The 23,404-nt window shown below is 47.5% G+C and overlaps 1 protein-coding gene across 6 annotated transcripts in view; it reads left to right on the forward strand.

The window, feature by feature from the left end:
* The window catches only part of LOC130376316 (microtubule-actin cross-linking factor 1-like), an 88,384-nt gene that overhangs the window by 5,818 nt on the left and 59,162 nt on the right, over positions 1-23,404 (forward strand). For 5 of the 6 annotated variants that reach the window (XM_056583557.1, XM_056583555.1, XM_056583556.1 and 2 more), the window contains exons 12-35: positions 1,296-8,765; positions 8,874-9,029; positions 9,247-9,462; positions 9,658-9,816; positions 10,558-10,857; positions 11,843-11,992; positions 12,184-12,417; positions 12,779-12,973; positions 13,386-13,559; positions 13,940-14,107; positions 14,347-14,538; positions 14,886-15,059; positions 15,379-15,502; positions 15,820-16,019; positions 16,293-16,610; positions 16,966-17,132; positions 17,546-17,702; positions 17,997-18,108; positions 18,350-18,412; positions 18,637-18,875; positions 19,239-19,368; positions 19,721-19,920; positions 20,329-20,556; positions 21,131-21,407. In XM_056583557.1, the coding sequence (XP_056439532.1) occupies positions 1,296-8,765; positions 8,874-9,029; positions 9,247-9,462; positions 9,658-9,816; positions 10,558-10,857; positions 11,843-11,992; positions 12,184-12,417; positions 12,779-12,973; positions 13,386-13,559; positions 13,940-14,107; positions 14,347-14,538; positions 14,886-15,059; positions 15,379-15,502; positions 15,820-16,019; positions 16,293-16,610; positions 16,966-17,132; positions 17,546-17,702; positions 17,997-18,108; positions 18,350-18,412; positions 18,637-18,875; positions 19,239-19,368; positions 19,721-19,920; positions 20,329-20,556; positions 21,131-21,407 (11,803 nt within the window). The remainder of the gene's footprint in view (positions 1-1,295; positions 8,766-8,873; positions 9,030-9,246; positions 9,463-9,657; positions 9,817-10,557; positions 10,858-11,842; positions 11,993-12,183; positions 12,418-12,778; positions 12,974-13,385; positions 13,560-13,939; positions 14,108-14,346; positions 14,539-14,885; positions 15,060-15,378; positions 15,503-15,819; positions 16,020-16,292; positions 16,611-16,965; positions 17,133-17,545; positions 17,703-17,996; positions 18,109-18,349; positions 18,413-18,636; positions 18,876-19,238; positions 19,369-19,720; positions 19,921-20,328; positions 20,557-21,130; positions 21,408-23,404) is intronic. The other variant, XM_056583561.1, reaches the window with a different exon arrangement.

Genomic DNA, 23,404 nt, shown 5'->3' on the forward strand with positions numbered 1-23,404 from the left:
CGCTTAAGGATGCGCTAAAACGTTATTGGTTAACCGTTTAACATTTTGTTGTAGTTGTAGTAGTAGTAATAGTAGTAGTAGTAGTACGAGCAACATCATACATGTTCCATTAGTTTCACTTTTTTGTGTGTAAACATTGTAGATCTCATACAATCACTGCTGTGATATTCCATCATTTTGATGTTTGGCATGAGATGATTACAGCATTAAAAGTCAAAGTCAGCTTAAATTATGGTAACAGATATTTAATAGTTGTTTGCTTGTGGGCAAGAATGCAGGCTGTGTGTGTGTGCAGATGTCTGTTTAGCTCAATTTGTTGGACTTATTAGGCCAAGCAGTGGTGTGGATTTCAGGATGACTTTCCTGTTTTCCAGTTTCAATGCTTGTTAACATGAATACCTCAAAACGCCCCGTCGTGTGAACGGCGGGTCCATTAAAAAATGCTCTTATTCCCCGAGAAACAGAAGGTTTAGATTTTCAAGGTGTGTTTAGGCTGGAAGTGCACCAGAGGCCTGCTGTGCAACGTACTCACATCACCGTTTTGAGCATGATGTGTCCAGATCACGAGTGTGTGTGTTTGTGTGTATGAGCGTATGTGTCTGTGTTTTGTTTGTGCTAATGCTCTAATGCAAATTATTCATGTGTGAAACTTTAAACCAGCATTTTGCTTGAAAACCACTAACAGCGGCCATTGGAGATTCCCAGAGGACATCTGAGTTCAAACCAGAAATGGAGTAAATGCTGTAGTCATCTTGAATGAGTTGTTAGACAGTACATTAGTATTGGGTTATGAGTTATAAGGTTCAGGTCAAAGGTACAATACCGCATGCAGACCGCTTACTTCTCACCTGTTGCGCCTCGCTCTACCAAGCACAGGGCTGCCCACGATAAGGTAAGTGTGGCTCGCCCTCTCTCTCTCTCTCTCCCTCTCTCTCTTTTACAGTATCAAACCGGATTTACTTTCCCTCACCTGCTGAGGTTTTTGTTTTCGTTTATCTTTCTTGCTTTTTATTTCTGTTTGTTGCATAGCTGTGCATGCTTAGTGCTATTTGTGCGTATGATTTAATAAACGTGAAGAAATTGTAGCTATATGTCAGCTATAAGTGTGTGTTGATGCATTTTTTTCTTGTAATTCTAAACATATGGTGGTGGGCTTACAACTTTTTAGATTACTCTTCTCTGCTAAATTATTATATTTAATTAATTCTAGATTCACATTGAAATATTTTCCAAATTTATTATACCTCGAGATTCTAGTATACATGGATTGATTGCAGTTTTTTCCATTTTCACAGAAACAAACTGTTATTGCTGGAATCATCGACATGGGATCCATGGAAATCTTCTCAGTGTTCAGTGCAGCCCAGTGCGGGCTCATTGACCAGGAAACCTGCCGCTTCCTACTGGAAGCCCAACTCATCTCTGGTGGGCTCCTCCAGCCTCCCTCCCCTCAAAGCCTCTCATTGGAGCACGCCTTGGCCCAAGGAATGATAGACAACCACACCAGCCAATCGTTATCTTACTTGGAAAGGGCCTTGCATCTGGTGAATGAGACAAAATCAAAAGAGGGAGAGAAGCAATGTCTCCTGCCAGTGGCTATAGCCTTGGAGGAAGGAGTTATCAGTGAGCACTTGGGGCTCCATATTCTAGAGGTCCACATGAATACAGGAGGCTTGAGATATCCCAGTGGAGAATTGGTCGATTTGGACACTGCCTTAGACCAGGGTCTTTTGCCTTCAAGAATCTACATTAAGCTCCAATCCCAGCTCCAATGTAGGGAGCTTATTGACCCAAATACTGCAGAAAGGTTAAGCCTGTCTGAGCTACAGCAACGCTGTATAAGTCATGAAGAGTCTGGCCTTCATCTCCTGCCGGTCAAACAGCAATCTGAAAGAACCGTCTCCCTACGTTCTGGAAGAAAAGTGGGCATCTTCCGCGCCAGCCAAGAAGGTCTTGTGGACCAAAATGTTACTGTGAGGCTACTTGAAGCTCAGCTATTTGCTGGCGGTATTGTTGACCCACGTTCTGGACATCGTCTAATCCTTGATGAGGCTCTTAGCCAAGGATTGATGCATCAGGATCAGGCATGCACTATACTGGCTCGGCAGCTCCAAACTGGGGGAATACTGGACCCTCGCAGCGGTGAGCGTCTAGGCTTGGACGAATCTCTCTGCAGGGATCTTCTGTCTCCTTCTTTAGCTCTCTTGGTACTTGAGTCCCTGCAGTCCTTCATGGGGATGCTGTGGCCAGAATCTGGAGAACTAGTGCCCATCGCAGAGGCCCTACAGCAGGGAGGCGTCTCAGAAGATCTGGCGAGAAATGTCCTGGGGCAACGTCATGTTGTTGGAGCCTTGTATGATGTAGGAGCACTTCACTTGGTACCTCTCAGCCAAACATCTGAAAAAGCCCTGGATCTCAGTGTGGCCAAAGTCCTAAGCAAGATCCATATCCCTGATGTTCTCCCCAGTACACCATCGAGTCCTCCATCTACGAATCGCATCAGCTGGTGTTCCACCAGCTCATCTCCTTCTCCATCCTCACAACCACCTGCTTCCCTAACTACAGGGCATGTCTGGGACTCTACTCCAATGGATTCTAGCGAAACACAAGAACAAGCAAAGCATGTGTTACTTTCCCATCTGATGACTCACAGCTATGTTGATGTCCATTCTGGGAAACGCCTTGTGCTTCTAGATGCAGAGCTTGTGGAGTTGGTCAAGGCTACTGGGCTGTCATGTGCAGACACTTCTCCTGGATATCAAGTTCAGGAGGAAGGAAGTAGTTTGATCGCTGGTTCAATGCAGACCATAGGGAGTATCAGAACACTAGTATATAGTGCTGAGGGAGAGAAAGAGGAAACAGCGGAAGTTGTAAAGACAAGCTGTCAAGCAATCCCAAAGGTTGTCCTCTCCAGTAAAATCATTGAACGAAAAGGCAGAACTAGTCAAGAAAGTAAAAATGGTGTAGGTGACAGAGCATTGCAGCAAACATCCAATCAGAAAATAGAGCCAGCAATCGGGGGGAAAGGTGAGAAAAAAATTGAAAATGTCACCGCAAAAGGTGAAATAGAAATAGCTCCTCGTTCAGAGAATTCTGCAGGAAAACCTCTAAGGCAGCAGGTAAACAAGTCAGATCAACACAAAGAGGTGCGTAATAAAGAAGGTAGCTCACCTTCAAAACAAGCAGACACTTCACCATCCATTAACCAAGACAATGCAACTTCTTCTGTAGTAAATACAGAAAGAGTCTATGCTGAGTTGGAACAAGATCTAGCCATCGTAGAAAGTTCTAAAACTATAGATTCAGCAGGCTCCCAAGCAGTAAGATCTATGGGATATGCTCAAATTGTCCAAAAGTCGGACTTGGATTATAAATCACAGTTTATTAACCGTAGCTCAGAGACAAACAAAACGGAGGAGGAAGCTGAGATGGAAAGGTTAACCATAGAGCTTAAACAGGGTGGCCTCCTGACGGAGGAAGGAGACAGGCTGCTCCCAGATGAGGCTGTAGCCCAGGGAATCCTCCCAGGCCAAACTGCAGTTAAACTCATGTCTCAAGCCGGTCTTTTTGGTGGATTCCTAGATGCCACTAGTGGTGAGTTACTCAGTTTAGAGGACGTAATGCAGGAAGATCTTCTTGATGAAGACCTAATGTGGAGTGTTCTTAAGTCTGATAAAAGCCTATCTGGTGTAGTGGACATTGACAAAGGAAATGTCTGTGGGTTGAGGGAGGCAGCTCAGAAAGGCTTGATCGACTCCAACACTGCTTCTCGCCTTCTGGAAGCCCAGGTGCTCTCTGGGGGAATTGTTGATTTAAATAGGGATGAAAAAGTGTCAGTAACCCTCGCAGCCAACCTGGGTCTGATCGAGGAGGATCAGAAAGAATCACTGGAGGCATTAGAAAATGCTTACAAGGGAAAGGCCACAGAACCACAAACGGCAATTGCCAAAGCCACAATCCAACTACAGATGGAAGGCATTGTTGACCCTGAATCTCGGTCTCCTGTTCCACTGGAATGCGCCATTCAGAAGGGATTGATTGGTTCAGAGGAGGCTTATCAGGCACTCTCAAAGCAGGTTGCTGAAGGGGGTATTTTACACCATGCTTCAGGAACAAGGTTGTCCGTTTCTGATGCTTTGGAGAGAGGACTGGTGGACCGCTCCCTTGCCCCGGGACTGGAAGAACTGCAGTGTGTCTACAAGGGGAACATCAGCCTTTTAGCACACCCAGAGGCTGCTCTATTCCAAGCTTCAACAGGAGCTATTTACAGCCCAGAATCTGGACGCAAACTGACACTGACGGAGGCGGTTTCCAAGGGTCTGCTTGAGGAAAAAGTGGCCAAGGAAGCTATGGCTTCTGATAGTGTAACTCAAGGAGTAATTGATCCCCAATCCTGTCGTATTGTCCCTTATTCTCACCTAGTACACCAGGGTAAGATAGATCTTAACACAGGAAAACGATTCCTGGAGGTAAAACAATTCAGGGGTATTCAGGATGAGCGAACGGGGGACATCTTAACGTTAAAGCAGGCCATTGCAATTGGCAAAGTTGACCCAGTACCAGCTTTGAGGCTGCTCCAAAGCCAGGCTGACAGTGGTGGGATCATTGATGTCACCAGTGGAGATAGGCTGCCTCTGCCTGAAGCCTCTGAGAAAGGTTTGATTGAGGAGGATATGGCCAGAGAAATTGCCATCAACCAGATCACCAAAGGAGGCCTGATCCATCCTACTACTGGTCAAAGAGTTGCAAATCTTGATGATGCTATCATAGCAGGTCTAATCTCAAGTGAAATGGCCTTTGATATCCAGGAGAGCATGACTTTAGCAGAAATAGATGAAGGTGAGGGTAGTTCTACACCAATGGTTTCCTCAAACAGTGCCTACAGCCCTGGTGCGGATTCATCAGTAGCCAGCAACCAGGTAAAATGGTCAAGTGAAAGCTCTCTGTCAACCTCTCCACTCTTAGAGCAGTCAGGGATAGGTTTGGTGTTTAAAGAGGTGGATCAAAAGCAATTGGATTCTTTGACATCAAATCAGTTGAGCTTGTGTGATGCCACTTTAGAAGAAGATACTGTAGAGCAGCCACTCTCTGAGTCTGACTCATCCATTGACCTGCTGGCTAAATTTGCCAGCAATGTTGGGAAAAGGATTCAGCAAGCAATCAATGAGATCAAACCTCAGAAAGCTGAGCTAAAACAGGGGCCAGGTGAGGCATCATCAATAAGGGAAAGACATGCTGTCGGAACACGAAAAGAGAGTGATTATACTGGTATCACCGCAGTATCATCCTACCAGGAATCAGACCCTGAAACATTCAACACATCTTCTAAAGTACAAGTTGCAGAACAGGTGACTATCACAAGATCAGTGGACCTATCTGTTAGGGCTGACAAGAAAAAGACAAGGCCAGCAGATGTCAGGGTTTTGTCAGAGCATCATGAAGATGAAAATGATGAAAGAATCAAAGACGCAAAAGCAGATGATGTCCGGGAGGAGGGAAAACTCAAGGAAAGCCTAGGTGTAGATGTGCTTTCTTTAAAACAACTAGAACATGAATACACCGAACAATGTGACGAAGCAGGGAAAAGAGAGATTGGAGGAGAATTGGAGGACACAGCTGAATCAATTCTAACAGGAGAGGGAACTGATGTGAAGCATTCAGACCAGAGTTTAACTGCTTCAGATAAAGAGGCCGAAGCCAAAAGCAAGAAAAAGAAGAAGAGCAAGAAGAAAGGCAGGGGAAAGGAAAGTGAAAATAAGCCACTACCTTTAGAGAAAAGCGATAATGTATCGGACATTAAACAAATGGATTCAGAAACTGAAGGGCAGTCTCAAGTCACAAAGTCAATCACAGGTGTTTCGCCATTACCAGTGAAGGTTAAGATATTAGAATCCACCCCCGAAAGAGACCTCCATGTCAAAGATGGAGAACTAAAGATTGATGGGAAGGTAGATGCAGCGGAAGTATCCCTGGTATCTCAAGATGATCAGCAGGCAAATGATAACGGAGGGCAACCAGACATATCAAGAGCTGAAATAGTAAGAAAGCAGATGGAAGAATGCGTAGACAAACAGTATGGCAAGACAGAGATGGGTGTTAGTGTGCAGAAGGGTGCAAAAAGACCTGAGAAGTCAAACCTACCAGACAATGAGAAGGCAGCCCTGATACTGAAGGCAAAGGAGAGCATATTGAAGAAGGTGTTTGAGAAGGGAGTGACAGAAAAGCAAGCAGCTGAAGAGCTGGAGGCACTACGCAAGGAGGTGCACAGGAAGGACATCCAGGCAGGGAATGCCAGAGATGGAAAGATGCAAACTCCTGTGATTAAGATGGAAACTCCCTCGAGAAAGATGGCAACTCCCTTGACTAAGATGGTTGATGTTGAGGGTAGTACTGATGAAGATGATCACAGAAAAATGCCTGATGCTAAGCCAAAGGTGGAATGGAAGGGAGAGACCGGTGGCCGAAAGGAGAACTTGAAAGTGGATGTCAAGGAAGTTGTGGTTGTGGATGAGCCAAATACCACAGATGATTCAAGCTTAGCCCTTAAAGAAGTTAAGACCGTATCAAAAGAGAACGATGATTGTGTTGGTGATATTAAGGAGGGAAAAGATAAAGAGACGGTTTCACCAGACAAGCATAAAGAAACCCCCTCGAGAAAGATGGTAACTCCTTTGACTGAGATGGTCGATGTTGAGGGTAGCACTGATGAGGATGATCTCAGAAAAACCCCTGATGCTAAGACAAAGGTGGAATGGATGGGGAAGACCGGTGGCCGAAAGGAGGAGAACTTGAAAGTGGATGTCAAGGAAGTTGTGGTTGTGGATGAGCCAAATCTCACTGATGATTCAAGTTTAGCCCTTAAAGAAGCTAAGACCCTATCAAAGGAGAAAGATGATTGTGTTGGTGGTGTTAAGGAGGGAAAAGATAAAGAGACTGTTTCACCAGACCAGCATAAAGAAACCCTCTCGAGAAAGATGGTAACTCCCTTGACGGAGATGGTCGATGTTGAGGGTAGCACTGATGAGGATGATCTCAGAAAACGACCTGATGCTAAGACAAAGGTGGAATGGATGGGGAAGACCGGTGGCCGAAAGGAGGAGAACTTGAAAGTGGATGTCAAGGAAGTTGCGGTTGTGGATGAGCCAAATCTCACTGATGATTCAAGTTTAGCCCTTAAAGAAGCTAAGACCGTATCTAAAGAGAAAGATGATTGTGTTGGTGATGTTAAGGAGGGAAAAGATAAAGAGACGGTTTCACCAGACAAGCATAAAGAAACCCCCTCGAGAAAGATGGTAACTCCATTGACTGAGATGGTCAATGTTGAGGGTAGCACTGATGAGGATGATCTCAGAAAATGGCCTGATGCCAAGCCAAAGGTGGAATGGATGGGGAAGACCGGTGGCCGAAAGGAGGAGAATTTGAAAGTGGATGTTAAGGAAGCCTTGGTTGTGGCTGAGCCAAAAATCACAGATGATTCAAGTTTAGCCATCAAAGAAGCTAAGACTTTATCAAAAGAGGCAGATGATCGTGTCAGTGGTGTTAAGGAGGGAAAACAGACAGTTTCACCAGACCAGCATAAAGAGACTAGGCAAGGGAAACGGCACAAGAAAAACAAAAAGTCAAAAATAGCAAAAATTGCAGGCCATGCAGATGCTGCTACAGAAAAGCCATGGACTGATGATGCTGTTCAGGCAGTTGTGACGGCAACAATCTGTACCAAGAAAACAGGAATTAATGTAGAAAGAAAAGCTGATGACCAGAAAGGGGAAAGTTTGAAATATGTGAAGTCAGAGAGTGATGTTGATAGGCCCTCAAGCAGTGATGACGCAAACAAGATGGCTTCTTCTACAGTTGATGCCAAAACTACTAATGAAGTTTTACAAAGACCAATCCGTGCATCAATACCGGCAATAGAGAAGGAAAAGGCTGAGGTTAAGTCTGCCAGGGAAGAATTTAAGGGACCTTTAAAAGTAATTGAAAGTAAGTCTGTTGAAGAAATTAAGGAAGCTTTACAAATGACTGGGAAGCAGTCTGCTGGAGACGAGTTTAAGAGATCCTTACACAGTTCTGTCATTAAGTCTGGTGGAGAAGAAGTAAAGGAACATGTTCAAAAATATGTTTCTGACACTGTAAGGGAGGAAATGAAGGATCCTTTAAAAATGGGTGGGATTAATTCTACAGAGGAAAAATTAAAGGAAGCTTTACAGATGACTGTTGTCAAAGAAATGAAGGAACCTGTACACATAGCTGAAATTAAGTCTGCTACAGAAGAAATGAAGGGACCTTTAGGATTGACTGGGAATCAGTCTGCTGGGGAAGAAGTTAAGAAGCATGTACAAAAAGCTGGAATCGACTCTGTAGGGGAGGAAATTAAGGAACCTATACCATTAGCTGGGATGACATTGATTGGGAAAGAACTGAAAGAACATCAACTCAACATTAAAGAGCAACTACACCCTGCAATACCTAGCATTGCTGCAGATGTTTTTGGCACCACTTATGAGGCTGTTGATAACGAATCATATTTACAACCTGATTCTAGATCAGTGGATTCCATGAAACAGGATCCAAACCTAGTTGAAAGTCCTCTTCCAAGTCAGACAGGCAACAAGCCGCATCCAGGGTCTCTTTTACCATCAGAGGAAAATCCCACTGAATCTGAGTTGGCTGAGGTACTAGAGTCTGATACAACTACAGAGAGCAGTGGGGAGGGGGAGGAGGACAAGGAAGAAATAAAGATGAAGAAAAAGAAGGGCTCCGCAAAGGTTAGATCTTATTTTTATAATTTTTTGATTTGTTACCACATTAATGATCTCTTTATTCCGGCACATTGTGCCTCTGTCGTCCTTTCAACTTTGATCTTTTCCCTACAGTCATCACTGATCCGGCAGGAATGCCTGGAACATGACCAGCGAATTGTGGCTCTGGTCTCCATGGTGAGGCACATAGAGGTCTGCCTCAAACAGCAGCAGCAGCAGTCTGTCGGCCGTGGCCTCATCTCTCTAGAAGACATCATCAGACAGACAGAGGTAAAAAATCTGCACTCGGCCTTCGTCTGCTGATGTCACACAGCGCACTTTTACCCTTTGTCCAGTCTTTGAATTATGATGTTAGGTACTTAGGACTTAGGACTTGTATAATTAATTCTTTGGTTTTAGTTTGTGAGCACGTGAGACCATAGACAAAGCTGATTGAACAATGAATAACTCTGTTGCTCTGCTCCGCTTCAATTAATCCGTCTCTTAGGCGCTGAGCCTCGAGCTCCAGGACCTGGAACCAGAGGTAAACAAGGAGGTGGAGGCCACTGCCCAACTGCTTGAGCCACGCCCTTCCAATGTCCCACCTCAGCTCCTATTGGCTCTGGAGAAGGATATGCGGAGCCTGGCCCGAGGGTACGAGTCCGCCAGGGGAGTCTCTGCGACCATTCTACAGGGTCTACGAGAACACAGAGACTCTTACAAGGTAAAGGAGGGTCATCGAAGCAGAATTGTGTCTTTAATGTCATTATTTCTCAGTTTTATTACAAATTACCCAGTTGGATTTATTCTGATCTCGTGTATGTTTTTGTTGAAGCAGGATTAAGATTGGCACAAAGATTAGTTGCATTAGTTGCATGCTAACAACAACGGTTGGCTCTCCGTCTCTCGATTGTTTCAGGAGGCTGTGACAGCGGAGCAGAAGAACCTGGGAGGTCTGGTGGAAAACCTCCTCACCTGGTTGAGCGAGACGGAGGCCAGGAGCATCGGAGCGATGGCAGGGAAGGAGGAGAAGGATAGCCCCGTCGATCAGATTACGCAGCAACTGGAATACTGCAAGGTAAATGACACAAATGGTAATCAAGTCCAATAGCTAATGATAACAAAGTTATCATTAGCTATTGGACTTGATTGGGGGGGGGGGGGGGTATATTTTTTTTATACTGCTCGTGGCGCCCCCCATGTGATTTGCCGCCCCCCACAAATATGCCGCCCTGGGCGGCTGCCCGGTTCGCCCGTGCCTAAAACCGCCACTGCCTGTATTAGACCAGAGGTTTTAGAAATACAGCATAAGGCCAACTTGTGAATGTGCTTCATTGAATCACACATGAAATGCAAGTATTTCTCAGAATATGTCTTTAATTAAGACCTCAAATATTTAATTGCACGCACAAGGTACTGATATTATGCATTAGACAGTGTTATGAACAAGTAACATAGTGCTAGCCTAGTTGATGACGTCCAGAGTAGAACACTTTAAACGGTCGTTATGCTGTGTTTGTGGTACTACATTTTGTGAATCAAATCATGCTTGTGACATTTATAGTCAAATATGTTGTTTGAGTTATGTAAATAAAATGACAATAGTATAATAATAGTCTGATATATTTATGTATTTATTTATTTATTTCCACGGGGGTTTTTGCATTTCACATTCAGCCTCTCGCCACCAGGGGGGGCTGCAGCCCCCCGAGCCCCCCCACTTCCAGCGTCCATGATGCTGTCTCTCCGTCCGCTTATTTCCACAGCTACCACTACCACTACGTCTTCATTATTCTCTGTCCCTTCTCATCTCCATCAGGAGTTCCAGGCTGCCCTGACGGCCCGCTCCAATGAGGTCATCGACGCGGCCTTTGACGTTCAGGTTTTCATCTCGGAGCGCGCCCAGGACCTGGCCCCCGAGCAGAGCAGGCACCTGCTGGGGCAGCTCCAGAGGCTGCAGGGGGCCTTCCACCAGGCCAGTGGGCAGGCCCGGGCCCGCGCAGAGACCCTGTCCAATCAGAGAGCCAGGGAGGAGGAACTCCAGCAGAAAGAGAGTGCTAAAGTGCAGGAGGAGGAGAAGGAGAGGGAGATAGAAAGACAGACGGCCCGGAAGATTGAGGTTTGGATGCACGCAGACGAGTTCATTGACATGAACGCGTGTTTGGAGTGTGTTTTTCTCTCACCACTCTGCTTTGCTCACGAAAGAATGTCTGCATTTTGCTTCACAATTCACAATCTTCTTCTCGTAACTGTGTTCATTATTTAGCTCTACCATGTCATGCTCACTTATCCATCACACAGATCCATCCTTGCTGTTTTGATAACTACAACTTGCAATCATACTCATATCATTGCCTTATGCCTTGGAGAAATTCTCCATCCTTACAATAATAATAGTTGAACATCATCTAATAATACAATCTTTGGATTTTGTATCACTGCTGCTCATGCTGCATATGCTATGCCACTAGACAGTTCATCCATCCAAGCTACCATCACAGGCTCCTTCACCAGTGTGTGCTACTCTCTTGCATGTCTCTTGCGTGTTAATATTAACATGTCTGCCTTGCTCTTCCAGATTGCCACGGAAAGGAAAAGGCTTTCACGCCCGTGGAAAAACTCTAGAGAATTGAAAGCAACCAAACATTACTGGCTACAATGCTTTTCTCTTTTCACCCCTCGACTCTACCGTTGTGTGAGAGAAACGGGGGAGGAAAAGAGCATATGTGTATACGTGTGATTTTGTTTTTTTTCCTCTTGCTGTCTGATTTTACCTTGACTGAACTGTTGCTGACTTATGAGATGAAATGATCTTGTGTATGTCTGTGTGTGCTTGTTTGTCTGCCTGTTTGTGTGCGTTGATGTGAACTCTGGACACAATATGCTCAAAGCTTTGCTCAAAGTGTGTGCACTGCACAGAAAAAGGTATTAGAGACAAGTGTGCACTCCAAGTTGATGTAGGCATGGTTGGTTTTTGGCTATTTTGTTCGAGGTCTGTAAAATAGGTTGACACCATCGATAAGCAATGGTTCAGCTATAGGTTCTTACTTTTATATTTCTGTGGACCGTCCTTCTTTCCTTCCTCCCCCTTTTCTGTCTCTCAGGTGGTCAAGCAGCAGAAAGCAGAATGCTCTCAGAAACTAGAAGGCCTCAACGTGTGGTTGGCTGGAGCCGCCAGCATGTTGGCCAATCAGAAAGCATGTGTAGAGTCGGGGGATGTGGATGTCTTGCAAGAGAAGCAGAAGGAACTCAAGGTACTGAAAACTTTACAAAGATCTTTATTTATCTTTATTCACAAGACATATAGACTCAAAATGACCTGAATGATAATTGAATACAATTAAAGCTGTAGTATTGTGTTTTCTCTTTTAGTCAAATTATATATATGTTATATAATCATCAATCTCTCTCTCTCTCTCTTTCTCCCTCCCGCTCCCTCGTCCAGGAGGTGCAGAAGGACCTGCAGAGCAAAGCAGAGGGCGTGGCCGGGACCATCCGCTCGGTGGAGGACTTCCTGTCGGAGCGAGGGGACTGCCTGAGCCCCGAGGAGAGGGAGAGCCTGCAGGGGGCGCTACGCAAGATGAAAGAGCATTACGCTGACCTGACCAACGCTGCCGACGCCTCGGTCACCCAGCTGGACACGGCCATCAGCACCACACTCCAGCAGAACACACAGAGGGTAAGGGGAGCAGAGGGGACCATGGGAAATGGAGTCTTAATAAGAGTGTTATTTATAGAGTTTTGTTTGCATACTCATTGTAAAGTAATTTCTTTTAATATTTTGTTGATGGGAATTAAACCGGTTTCTCTTTTAATTTTCTTGACCCCACAATGTTAAGATGCACATTTTAAGTTTTAATTTAAAATTGGTTTATAAACAATTGGTGTTGATCAAGTTGAAGTTTAACTCTCCACTCCACTCCTCTCAACTTTTGTCCTTTCCTCCTCCTCCTCCTCCTCCTCCTCCTCCTCCTCCTCCTCCTCCTCCTCCTCCTCCTCCTCCTCCTCCTCCTCCTCCTCCTCCTCCTCCTCCTCTCCAGGCTAAGGCAGAGGAGGACCTCCAGGAGACCCGGGGACAGATCGATGCCATGCTGGAAGGCCTTTCCTCCCTCAGTGCGCCTGCTGTGAAGGCAGCCGCCACCAAGTGCAGCACGTCTCCTGAAGACGTCATAGATGGGCGGCTCTCTTCCACACAGCCAGAGGGCGCTCTACAGTCACACACAGACATGCTACAGGTCAGACACGGATCGATGGCTGGCTTTTATTGTTTGCATTATTTAACATAACTGTGGAATTTTATTACAAATGAATGCTTTTTTTTATTATATATCTAGGAATATATGTAAATAATAATATGACAAATAAATTGTGTATATTTTTATAGCTCAATAATAACAATTGTGTAATACAAAGATGCTACATCTGTAGGTTACATTAACATTTAGGGAATTTAGCCGACTATTTTATCCAAAGCAACTTACAATAAATACATTTGTCCGATCTTATAGAGTTTATAACTTATTCTTTTTCTTTTTTTTTTCACATTGTTTTACTTATTCCAAACCTCTCTCTTGAGCTCTGCTGTGACTGGACCCCATCCTTTAACACTCTCACGGTTCTCCCCCCGCTCCCCTCCGACCCCGTCAGGCGGAGATGCAGCAGCTCCAGGCCCAGCAGGCCCAGCTGCTGCAAGTGGCCCAGTCCACGCGCTCCCTGCTGGAGCAGCCCGACTCGGCGGTGCCCCCCGAGGAGAAGCGCCGCCTCCGGGCCTCTCTGGACCAGCTGCAGGCTCAGCACCAGAGCAAGCTGCAGAGCTGCCAGGTACAGTGCACGGCTGGATCCCTTCGCTCTCTCTCCCTCTCTCTCTGCGGTCTCTGCTGTTGGCTCTTCATCCTAATGGAGAGTCAGCCGACTGGAGGGCAGAATGCTCATGGGATGGTGGGTTGTGCAGTGGATTAACATTGGAAAACACCAGCTAAACCAGGGCATAGATTTAAGAAATATAACAAAATCATATTTCAAATAAATGAATGATTCGCAGAAACTCCTGCACCCAGTAGCTCACATTGCAGCCCATTTTACTAGCAGTAACGTCAGACTGATCTTGTATTACATCCTTAACATTCTGTCTGAGATCAATAAAGTACATTGTGAGAGCTTGCATCACCGCTCTGTGTGTGTGTGTGTGTGTCTCCCTCTAGGACCGCCTGAGGAAATCTGAGGTTCTGCGGGACGAGCTGTCCAAGTTCCTCCAGGAGCACAGCGGCCTGGGCACCTGGCTGGACCAGAGCGAGAAGGAGCTGCGTTCCCTGGGGGAGGGAGAGACCGACGCACAGGGGCTGAAGGGACGGCTGGAGGAACACAAGAAGGTAGGCACGCCCGCTGCTCAAGGCGAGAGGGACGTTCTCCCGCACGCCGATCGCCCTTCCATGCACATACTGAGCTCATGCTCTTCCTCCCTATGTCTCTCTCTCCCTCTCTCTGTCTCTGTCTTCTTCCCTGTTCTCGTACACATTGATCGCCCTTCCATTAACATGCTAGGCCATAACCCGGTTCTTGTAACCCGGTACCTCTAACCCGGTTCGTGTAACCCCCTCTACCCGTCCAGCTGGCTGAGGAGGTGATCTGCCACAAGGCGGACCTGCGCTTCGTGTCCATCTCGGGCCAGAAGGTTCTGGACTCTGTGCAGGGGGCGCTGGAGCAGGCTGGGGGTTCAGACCCGGCGCTGGACAGCACCAAGCAGCTAGTGACAGACAAACTGCACGACGCCAACCACAGATACACTGCCCTACACACCAAGGTAGGCCTCCAAAGATACACTGCCCTGCACACCAAGGTAGGCCCACAGATACACTGCCCTACACACCAAGGTAGGCCTCCACAGATACACTGCCCTACACACCAAGGTAGGCCTCCACAGATACACTGCCCTACACACCAAGGTAGGCCTCCACAGATACACTGCCCTACACACCAAGGTAGGCCTCCACAGATACACTGCCCTACACACCAAGGTAGGCCTCCAAAGAAACACTGGCTAACTCCCTCCCTCTGTCTCTCTCCCGCTCTCTCTCTCTCTCTCGCTCTCTCTCTCTATCTCTGTCTCTCTCTCTCTCCCTCTCTCACTCTCTCCCTCTCTCTCTGCAGTCCTCTGAGCTGGGCGGCCGTCTGTCGGGGCTGCTGGAGCGCTCTCAGCAGTACCAGGATGAGGCGGTGTCGCTCCACTCCTGGCTCAGCAGCCAGGAGCAGGAGCGGGACACGGCCCGGCCCAGCGGGGACACCAACCCCCAGAACCTGCAGAGCGCACTGCGACAAGTACAGGTGGGACACACACACACACACACACACACACACACACACACACACACACACACACACACACACACACACACACACACACACACACACACACACACACACACACCTTCTCTTGTTTTCGGGAAAAACATCTTGTTCGCATTATTCTGTATTTATTCTCACAAAAATCATTAGAATTGCAGAGAATACACCATTTCTTGTCAGGTTTTTTCTACAAATGCTTCCCTGAGGCATATTTATTTTCATTAACTTTGGATTTTTGGCTCATGCATTTTCGTCTATGCACATTTTTTTAATATATTTGTTTCCCCCCCGTCCCCAGCTGTTGCAGGACGAGCTTGCGGCCCGTTCAGTGCAGCTGGAGAAGGTGAAGAGAGCCAGCAGGGAGCTGGTCAGCACAGAGGAATCCCCCTCCCTCAAGGCAGTGGACATCCTCTGCACCGCAGGTAGGGCCTGGGCCCTACCTGGCGCTGTTTGTCGGGGGACAAACAGCGCCATCTAGTGGCTCACAATAAAGCTTTTAGTTCTCAACTCATTTACAGTCATGCAAAGAATACATTGACCTGTCTTGAATTTAAGCCTTATTTATATTTTTTTGTGTTCATATCGGTTGGAAAGATATTAAATCCAAATCAATGGAATTGAGGTTTCAGAAAAGAAGACAAGATTATTTTATACTGCAAATTAAAAAATGTGGTCAAATGTACTGATGCATTTTGACTAGAACCAGCAGTTAATTTCCTCTGCTCCCTCTGTCCCTCAGATGGCCTGGAGAGGCGGTTCGACACGCTGTCTGCGTCGGTGTCGGAGCGTGCTGAGCAGCTGCAGACCGCGGTGGCCCAGTCGGTCAGCGTGCAGGAGGGGCTGAAGGGTCTGCTGTCCTGGCTGGACCAGCTGGTTCTGAGCCCAGGACCGGTCCAGCCCACCGCTCAGGCTGTTCAGGACGCCATGACACAAAACCAGGTGGGTAGGCCCACGGCCGCGGGAAGATGGCTGCCACCAGGTTTCTCATGTTTCTAAAATCGACATGCTTTTGATATCAATATACCAACACGCACTTGTGCAGAAATGGAAAAGGCAGAAATTGTATCATAGTCAACACATTTTTCACACTGAACAATATGACGTACCGCCTAGCGTACAACGCACCCCCCCGGTGGGGAGGGGTGTTGGTGTTACGCAAACTCCACCCCACCTAACCTTCTCATACCCCCCCCCCCCCGCTCTCCTCTACAGAAGCTCCGCCAGGAGCTGCTGTCCCGGCAGGGCAGTGTGGACGCCACCCGCGACTCCCTCTCCAAGCTCCTGCAGAGCGCCGACGCAGCCACGGCCTCCGACCTTCAGGGGGCGCTGGCCCAGCTCAACGGGCGCTACGCCGCCGCACAGGCCAGCCAGACGGAGAGAGAGGCCGAGCTGAAGGTCCTGCTGCCCAGGCTGGAGAGCTACGAGCGGCTGGGGGCCGACCTGCAGGGCTTCACCCAGAGCAGGCTGAAGGCCCTGGGGCCGGTGGGGCAGCCGGAGCACAGCGTGGACGACTACAGGCAGACCCTGGAGGTAAGCAGGAGAACCCCTTTGTAGTCACCTTCATCGTAGTACATATTGGCAAGAGTTTTATCAAACGTATGGAAATTATTTTTGAATTAACTGAAAAGGCCTGAGTGTTGAAGTTAAACATGTGGTTTTATTCACCAGCCATGCATTCGTTGGGCAATTCCATCATAGTTTTAATGTCGAAAGGCTTTCCGTTATGCCGTAGTTTTACCATAGGAGACAGAATGATGGACAATGAAAGGTTGATTGTTCCCGCAATTAATTATAAGTTTTAAGTTGTATTGTAGCAACCGTGTAACAAATATTGGCAGGAGTGTATCTAACAACACATTGCGTACATCTGTTTTGTCCTTCACAGGAGGTGAAGTCAGATCTGGAGCAGGAGGCGGGACAACTGAAGTCCTTCTGCGAGCTGGGTACGGATCTCAGCCAATCACAAGCCATCTCCAATTCTCAAAGCCTATTGGATAACGTCAAGGAGGTGTCAGACGAGTTCAGCCGACTGGAGGCCAATGTCAATGACAGGTAATAGAGCTTTACTGTGAATGTACAATAAAGGTGTTAAGATTAAAACATTAACGGATAGGAACTAGTCAAGCTAAAGTACTGTACAGAAATGTCTGGGTTCTGTAAATCACACTTTTCTATCGGAAGGTGACTGTAACCTGTAGTGCTTCTTAGAAACATGAGGTACACTGAGGAGGATATTATGGTCAGGAGGACATGGTGTATTAGTGCTAGCCTGATGCTGTTCAGACAGGGCTGCATCAGGCTACCAGGTGTCTGTCCCTGGATGCATGCATGAATCATGCTGGTCCAAATTTAATCAAACGCATTCTTTCTTGTTATTATTTCTCTCTCCCTCCACCTTGCTCCTCCCTCGCTCCTCCCTCCCTCCCTCCCTCCCTCCCTCCCTCCCTCCCTCCTCCCTCTCCCAGGTTTTCAGCCATCCAGGGCTGTGAGCAGCGGCTGGCTCAGTTCCGTGGGCTCTCTGGCTCCCTCCTCAGGTGGCTCCAGGCATCTCAGGATCAGCTGCCTGCGAAGGAGCCCAGCCTGGACACCGAGGGCATGCAGCGCAGAGTCCAGCAACTCCAGGTGTGTGTGTGTGTGTGTGTGTGTGTGTGTGTGTGTGTGTGTGTGTGTGTGTGTGTGTGTGTGTGTGTGTGGTGGTGGCTGGGTAAGCACTGATGGGTAAACTATATCGCTGCATGTGTCATTATGCCAGTGTTTCCTAGAAGATCAAATTCAGTTCTAATTAAGCATAGTAGAAACGATGGAGCTGAAGAGTCAATAAAAAAGCACTATAGCCAATGGGATTAAGTACAGTGTACATTCAAAAGGGTTCAAAGTGAGTGTGGACTAACCCTAGTGGAACTGTGACGGGTGCAGGACTTGTGTGACGACTGGGAGTCCCAGGGAGCCCGGGTCCAGGAGCTGAACAAGACCGGCTCAGAGCTGGAGTCCACCATCATCGGCATCACCGCACCACAGACCAAGACCGGTAAACACCAGACACTGAACACTACCATACACAATCCACACTGAAATGGCCATACACATAAAATGATTACTTAAAGTTGACACAACCATATTAACCAGAGGTATTCAGCATAGGAAAATGTAACATCACATTTTCTAAATGTGGTTAACAAGGTAAAGGTCTACAAGAAAATGGCCATAAGCCTGTAGGCGTATGGCCAGTGGTCAGTCCTACTGTTCTGATTAAGTTGTGTGTCTCTCAGTTGCTCCTCAGATCAACGGTTCAGCCAACCCAGGCAGTGTTAACGGCATCCATACCTGCAAAGGTGAGCTCTCACTCCTTCTATATCTCTATCTTCATCGCTCTCTCATTCTCTCATGCACTCAATCACTCACTTCACTTCATGTATAGCCACCTTTATCCCTCTCCTTTTCTCCTACGCTCACTCACTCACCCTCCTACACTTCTGCAGACAACACCTAGTCCCGTCCTCCTGCTGTCTGTAAATCATGTTGTTGTGTCTGCGCCTCCACCCCACCCCCCCTCCAGACCTGACGGAGCTGCAGGTGGCGGTGGCGGAGGTGAACGGCCGCTACGAGTCGCTGGGCTCTGAGCTGAAGGAGCGCCACGGCCGGCAGCAGGCCGCCCTGGAGCTCCGGCAGCAGGCCAGCCAGGGGGCCCAGGAGCTCAGCAGCTGGCTGAGGGACCGCGAGCACAGCCTGGAGCAGGGCCACAACGCCTCCCCCTCCAAACCCGAGGTGGTGCGTGCCAAGGCTCAGGAGAACAAGGTGATCAACGGGCTCCTCCACGTATCCAATAGGGGGGAGGATTGTGTTTTTGTTTGAGGGGAGAATGGGGATATTAAACACTGTTTTCCACATTAATAAATTCTGACATATGACCAGAAAATGCACTTTTAGAGTATGCGTTATATGATGATAGTACTTATTATCATTCTTGTTCATTAATAATGAATCAATAATAGAGGGGCAAAAGAGACATACACAGCTAAAAAGTTATGTCATTTTTCATTCACTAATTATGCACTAATTATTTTTTTGCCTTCGCCCCTTAAATCCCCCTAGAAGCAGTCCCTCTGCTGTACGTCTGTCTGCCCTGTTTGTTAACCCGCTCCTCCTCTGCTCCTCCAGGCGCTCCTCAGGGAGCTGACGGAGCACTCGGGGAAGGTGGAGGAGCTCAAGGCCTCGCTGACGAAGCTGATAGCCGACAACCCCGACTCCCCTGAGGCAGCCTCCTGGAGGCAGCAGTTGCAGGAGCTGGGTCAGTGGAGCAGCCGAGCCCCGAGCCCCGTGGCTCCCTGTGGTGACGAGGAGGCAACGACGGCAGCTCTATTTAAAAATACATTTAGCCAACGATTAACCTGTAACTTCTACTGCTGCAGCTATTCACTGCAGTAGGGCTGTAGTAAATTATATAGCCGTGACTATAGCGAAACCTCCTTCCACTAGAGGCTGCTAATGGGAATAGACAGCCATAGAATATCCCTGGTGAGGCTGAGAACGATCAAGACCAACCAAGTTTCTTATCAGCAGCTGGACAGAGGTTTTATTATTGGCAGTTGAAAGCAAAATGATCTCATCGCAAAATGCATTGTTTCCCTTTCTCCGCTCAGACTCCCGCTGGCAGAAGGCCAATGAGACCGCAGCGCAGAGGCAGACGGAGCTGGAGACCTGTGCTGATAGGCTGGGCAGTTTTGCCACGGCGGCCAGTCAGCTGGGGCCGTGGCTGCGGGAGAAGGAGCTGATGATGAGCGTGCTCGGACCGCTGAGCATAGACCCCAACATGCTCAACACGCAGAAACAACAAGTACAGGTAGGGGGCGCCAGACGCACTACAGAAATACAGGAAGCTCACCACTAGGATACAGGTAGCTCACCACAGACCCTTTTAGAGATATACAGCATTTTGGTTTGTACTCTTAGGGTAAGACAAACACACATTTATGAATATTTGGATGTGTGCACACGGCACGCTTGACTCTGGACATTAAGACGAAGACAGAGAGACGAAGGGACTCTTTTAGCTAAGTCAATTTTTTCTGTTGAGCCCTTTCATAAAGTTACAGTCAAAGGCCGCCCAGGTAATTTGTGATGAAGAAAACAACTCCAATTCCAAGGGAAGAGGGATCTCTCCTTCCTGTAGTTTTAGGGTTTCTCTCTTTGGTTCTCCAAACCTTTAACCAAACCAATCCCTCTCTCTCTCTCTCTCTCTCGCCCTCAGTTCATGCTGCGCGAGTTCGATACCCGCCGGCCCCAGTACGACGAGCTGACCCAGTCTGCGGAGGGCATCCTCTCCCAGTCTGGAGACGCCCCCCAGGACCCTAAGGACCTGCAGGAGGTTCGGGCCGAGCTGGGCTCCATCTCGAAGCAGTGGGAGGACCTGACGTCCCGCCTGGACCTGAGGTCGGGCCGCATCGACCGGGCCCAGGGCACCAGCGAACGCTACCAGGTAAGCAGCGCCCATGGCCTGCTGGACGGTTGCCCCCGGCGACAGTGGTTTCGTTTCTAATACTGTGTGCCGTAACAAAACGTGGCATTAATACTTCTGGTGTTTAGTTTGACTTTGTTTTTCCTATTTGGTCATAAGCAGACACTAGGAGTAGTTAGTGATTTTAACTCGGCGCAAACAGCTTCTGGGATTGAATCCTGATTTCCGTCATCCACCTCTATGCAGCCTTGAGCAAGAAGCCTTCCCCTTACCCACTCGTTCATTATATGTAACTGAAAATGTCTACAAATGACTAATAAACCACAATATTACTAAACAACTACTATTTAGTTATATAGCAGACGCTTTTCTCCAAAGCGACATCCAAAGCATTTATTATCATTTATTTTAAGTAGGTGGGGTTTAATGCTTTAGGACGTCGGGGATCGAACCTGGGCCCTTTGGCTTCCATCCGCCCTGGCCTCTCTGTTATCCTCCAGGATCATCCCACCACTGCTTTAAACAAGCTGAGAGCCAAAGTCAGTCCAACACGTCTTTACCCAGCACCCCTTCACCCCGTCCCACCCCACCCCAGGCCCTGCTGAAGGAGCTGGCGGCCAGCGTGGGCGACCTGGGCGAGCGGCTGGACGGCCAGGCCTCGCTCAGCGCCCAGCCCGAGGCCCTGAGGAGCCGGCTGCAGGAGACGGGCGAGGTGCGCTCGGAGCTGGAGCTCCGCCGCGCCGAGCTAGGCGAGGCGGAGAGGCTGTGCGAGGAGCTGAGTGCCATCGTGGACGAGCCTTACCTGAGGGAGGAGCTCAGCAAGCGGCTGGAGGCCGTCGGAGCGCCGCTACGGAGTCTGGAGGAGCGCGCCGGTAGGTGGAGATTGGGGGGTGGTGGTGGTGGTGGTGGTGGTGGTGGTGAAGGGGACAAGGTCTCTTTTGTGTGGTTGTCAAGTTCCATTTATTTGATGAACGTGAATACAGACTGACGGCTCAACAACCACAACAATGCAATTACCGTATTTTCCGGACTATACGTCGCTCCCGAGTATAAGTCGCATCAGTCAAAAAATGCTCCATGACGAGGAAAAAAACATATATACGTCGCATCGGTGTATAAGTCGCATTTATTTTTAAACATTTAAACAAGAACGTTTAGTCTGGAGAGACTGAATCAAATTGCAATAGCAATATAGGTGTGTCGGTCCCTCGTAGTTCTGAAAGTATACCGAATTCAGTGACACCGGGATTCCACCGGACGCGTATGCACCGCGGTCCTAAACCTGAGCGCACGATCGGGAGGTGGAAGTCGCGCTTTAGATGCCTTCACAAGTCCAGCGGAGGGCTCCAGTTTTCGCCGGCCAAGTCATGCGCTGTGATATGTGTGACAGCTATGTTGCACAATATTGCAGCTAAGGCTGGGGTAGCTTTGGTTGAACCGGAGGACATTGAGGACGATGACGACGAGAATATAATTTATTCGGTGGTGCAGTAGGCTTGCAGCGTTCAGTTGTAGGCCTAATGAATGACGGTGCCATCTTGCGGCCGAGGATTATGTACGCACAATTTTGGCATATAAGTCGCTTCGAAATATAAGTCGCAGGGCAAGCCAAACTACAAAAAAACCGCGACTTATAGTCCGGAAAATACGGTAAGCACAGAGGTAGTGCAGAAAGGATGTCATCGTTTGATTTTGCTTGTTCAAGATTGGTACCACCTTTCAGTTCAAACCTGATTCTAAAGTTATAATATTTTTCAGTATGATAGATGCAAGATTGTTTAGCATAAATGACATCCATGATTTAAATGTTTTTTATGCGGGTTACTTCGGTTTGATACAGGAAAAATAAAGAAGGAATCAAATGAAATACAGCAATTTACAAAATAGAACAAAGAACATGGAAAACTGTAGAGCAGCAGAGCAGCAAGCCACTTATCTTCCTGGGGATAACTAGCACTGGTCGACTGCACTACCAATATTCACATTCAGCTCAAACCGAATCCAAAAGTACAGAGAGCGCACGACGAAAGAAGAAAGGGAATCTTTGATATTTTTTATCTTTTTCTCGTTTCAAGTTCCTGACGCTGAGATGAAAGTTAGTTTTTGATAGCAAACACAGTGGAACTGGATATGATTCAACAACCTGCTGCCCCAGGCTAAAACCTCATGCTGCTGTCACATGATTTCAATCTCCGGCTAGAGAAAGGCAGTTGAACACACCCACGGCTCCATGATAAATGATTAAAATCCAATTCCTTTGTTTTGCAGATGTAATCATGTTTGAGAGCAAACAGATGCAACCGTTATTTTGTTAAACGTGTTATCTCTCCGAATGTTATTAAAATATCCTACTTCTTCTATAGTTTTGACAGTCGATTGTTTTTATTACAGCGCAAAGTAAATAGACCAGTTGGATATACTAACAGATGTATTTCCCGAGCATCTCCAAATCCCACTAAATTATTTTTGTAAATCTGTCATACAAATTGTTTGAACAAAATCAAAAAACTCCTAACAAACTCTCACTTACACTCTCTCAATCTCTCTCTGTTTATCTCTCTCTTCGGCTGTCGTTCTCCTTCTCTCTCCCCCCCATCCATCTTGTCTTTCTCCTACTTCTTCGTTGTCTCCCTCTCTCTCTCTCTCTCTTATTCTCTCTGTCTCTGTCTCTCTCTCCTGGGCTCTCTCTCTCTCTTTGTCTGTCTCTCCTTGGCTCTGTCTCTCCTGGTCTCTCTCTCTGTCTCTCTCTCCTGAGTTCTCTTTCTGTCTCTATTTCTGTCTCTCCTGGGCTCTCTTTCTTTCTCTCCCTCTCCCTCCTGGGCTCTCTCTCTCTCTCTCTCTCTCTCTCTCTCTCTCTCTCTCTCTGTCT

Source organism: Gadus chalcogrammus, chromosome 22 (assembly GCF_026213295.1).
Source record: "Gadus chalcogrammus isolate NIFS_2021 chromosome 22, NIFS_Gcha_1.0, whole genome shotgun sequence".
In the NCBI taxonomy this organism is placed as follows: domain Eukaryota; kingdom Metazoa; phylum Chordata; class Actinopteri; order Gadiformes; family Gadidae; genus Gadus; species Gadus chalcogrammus.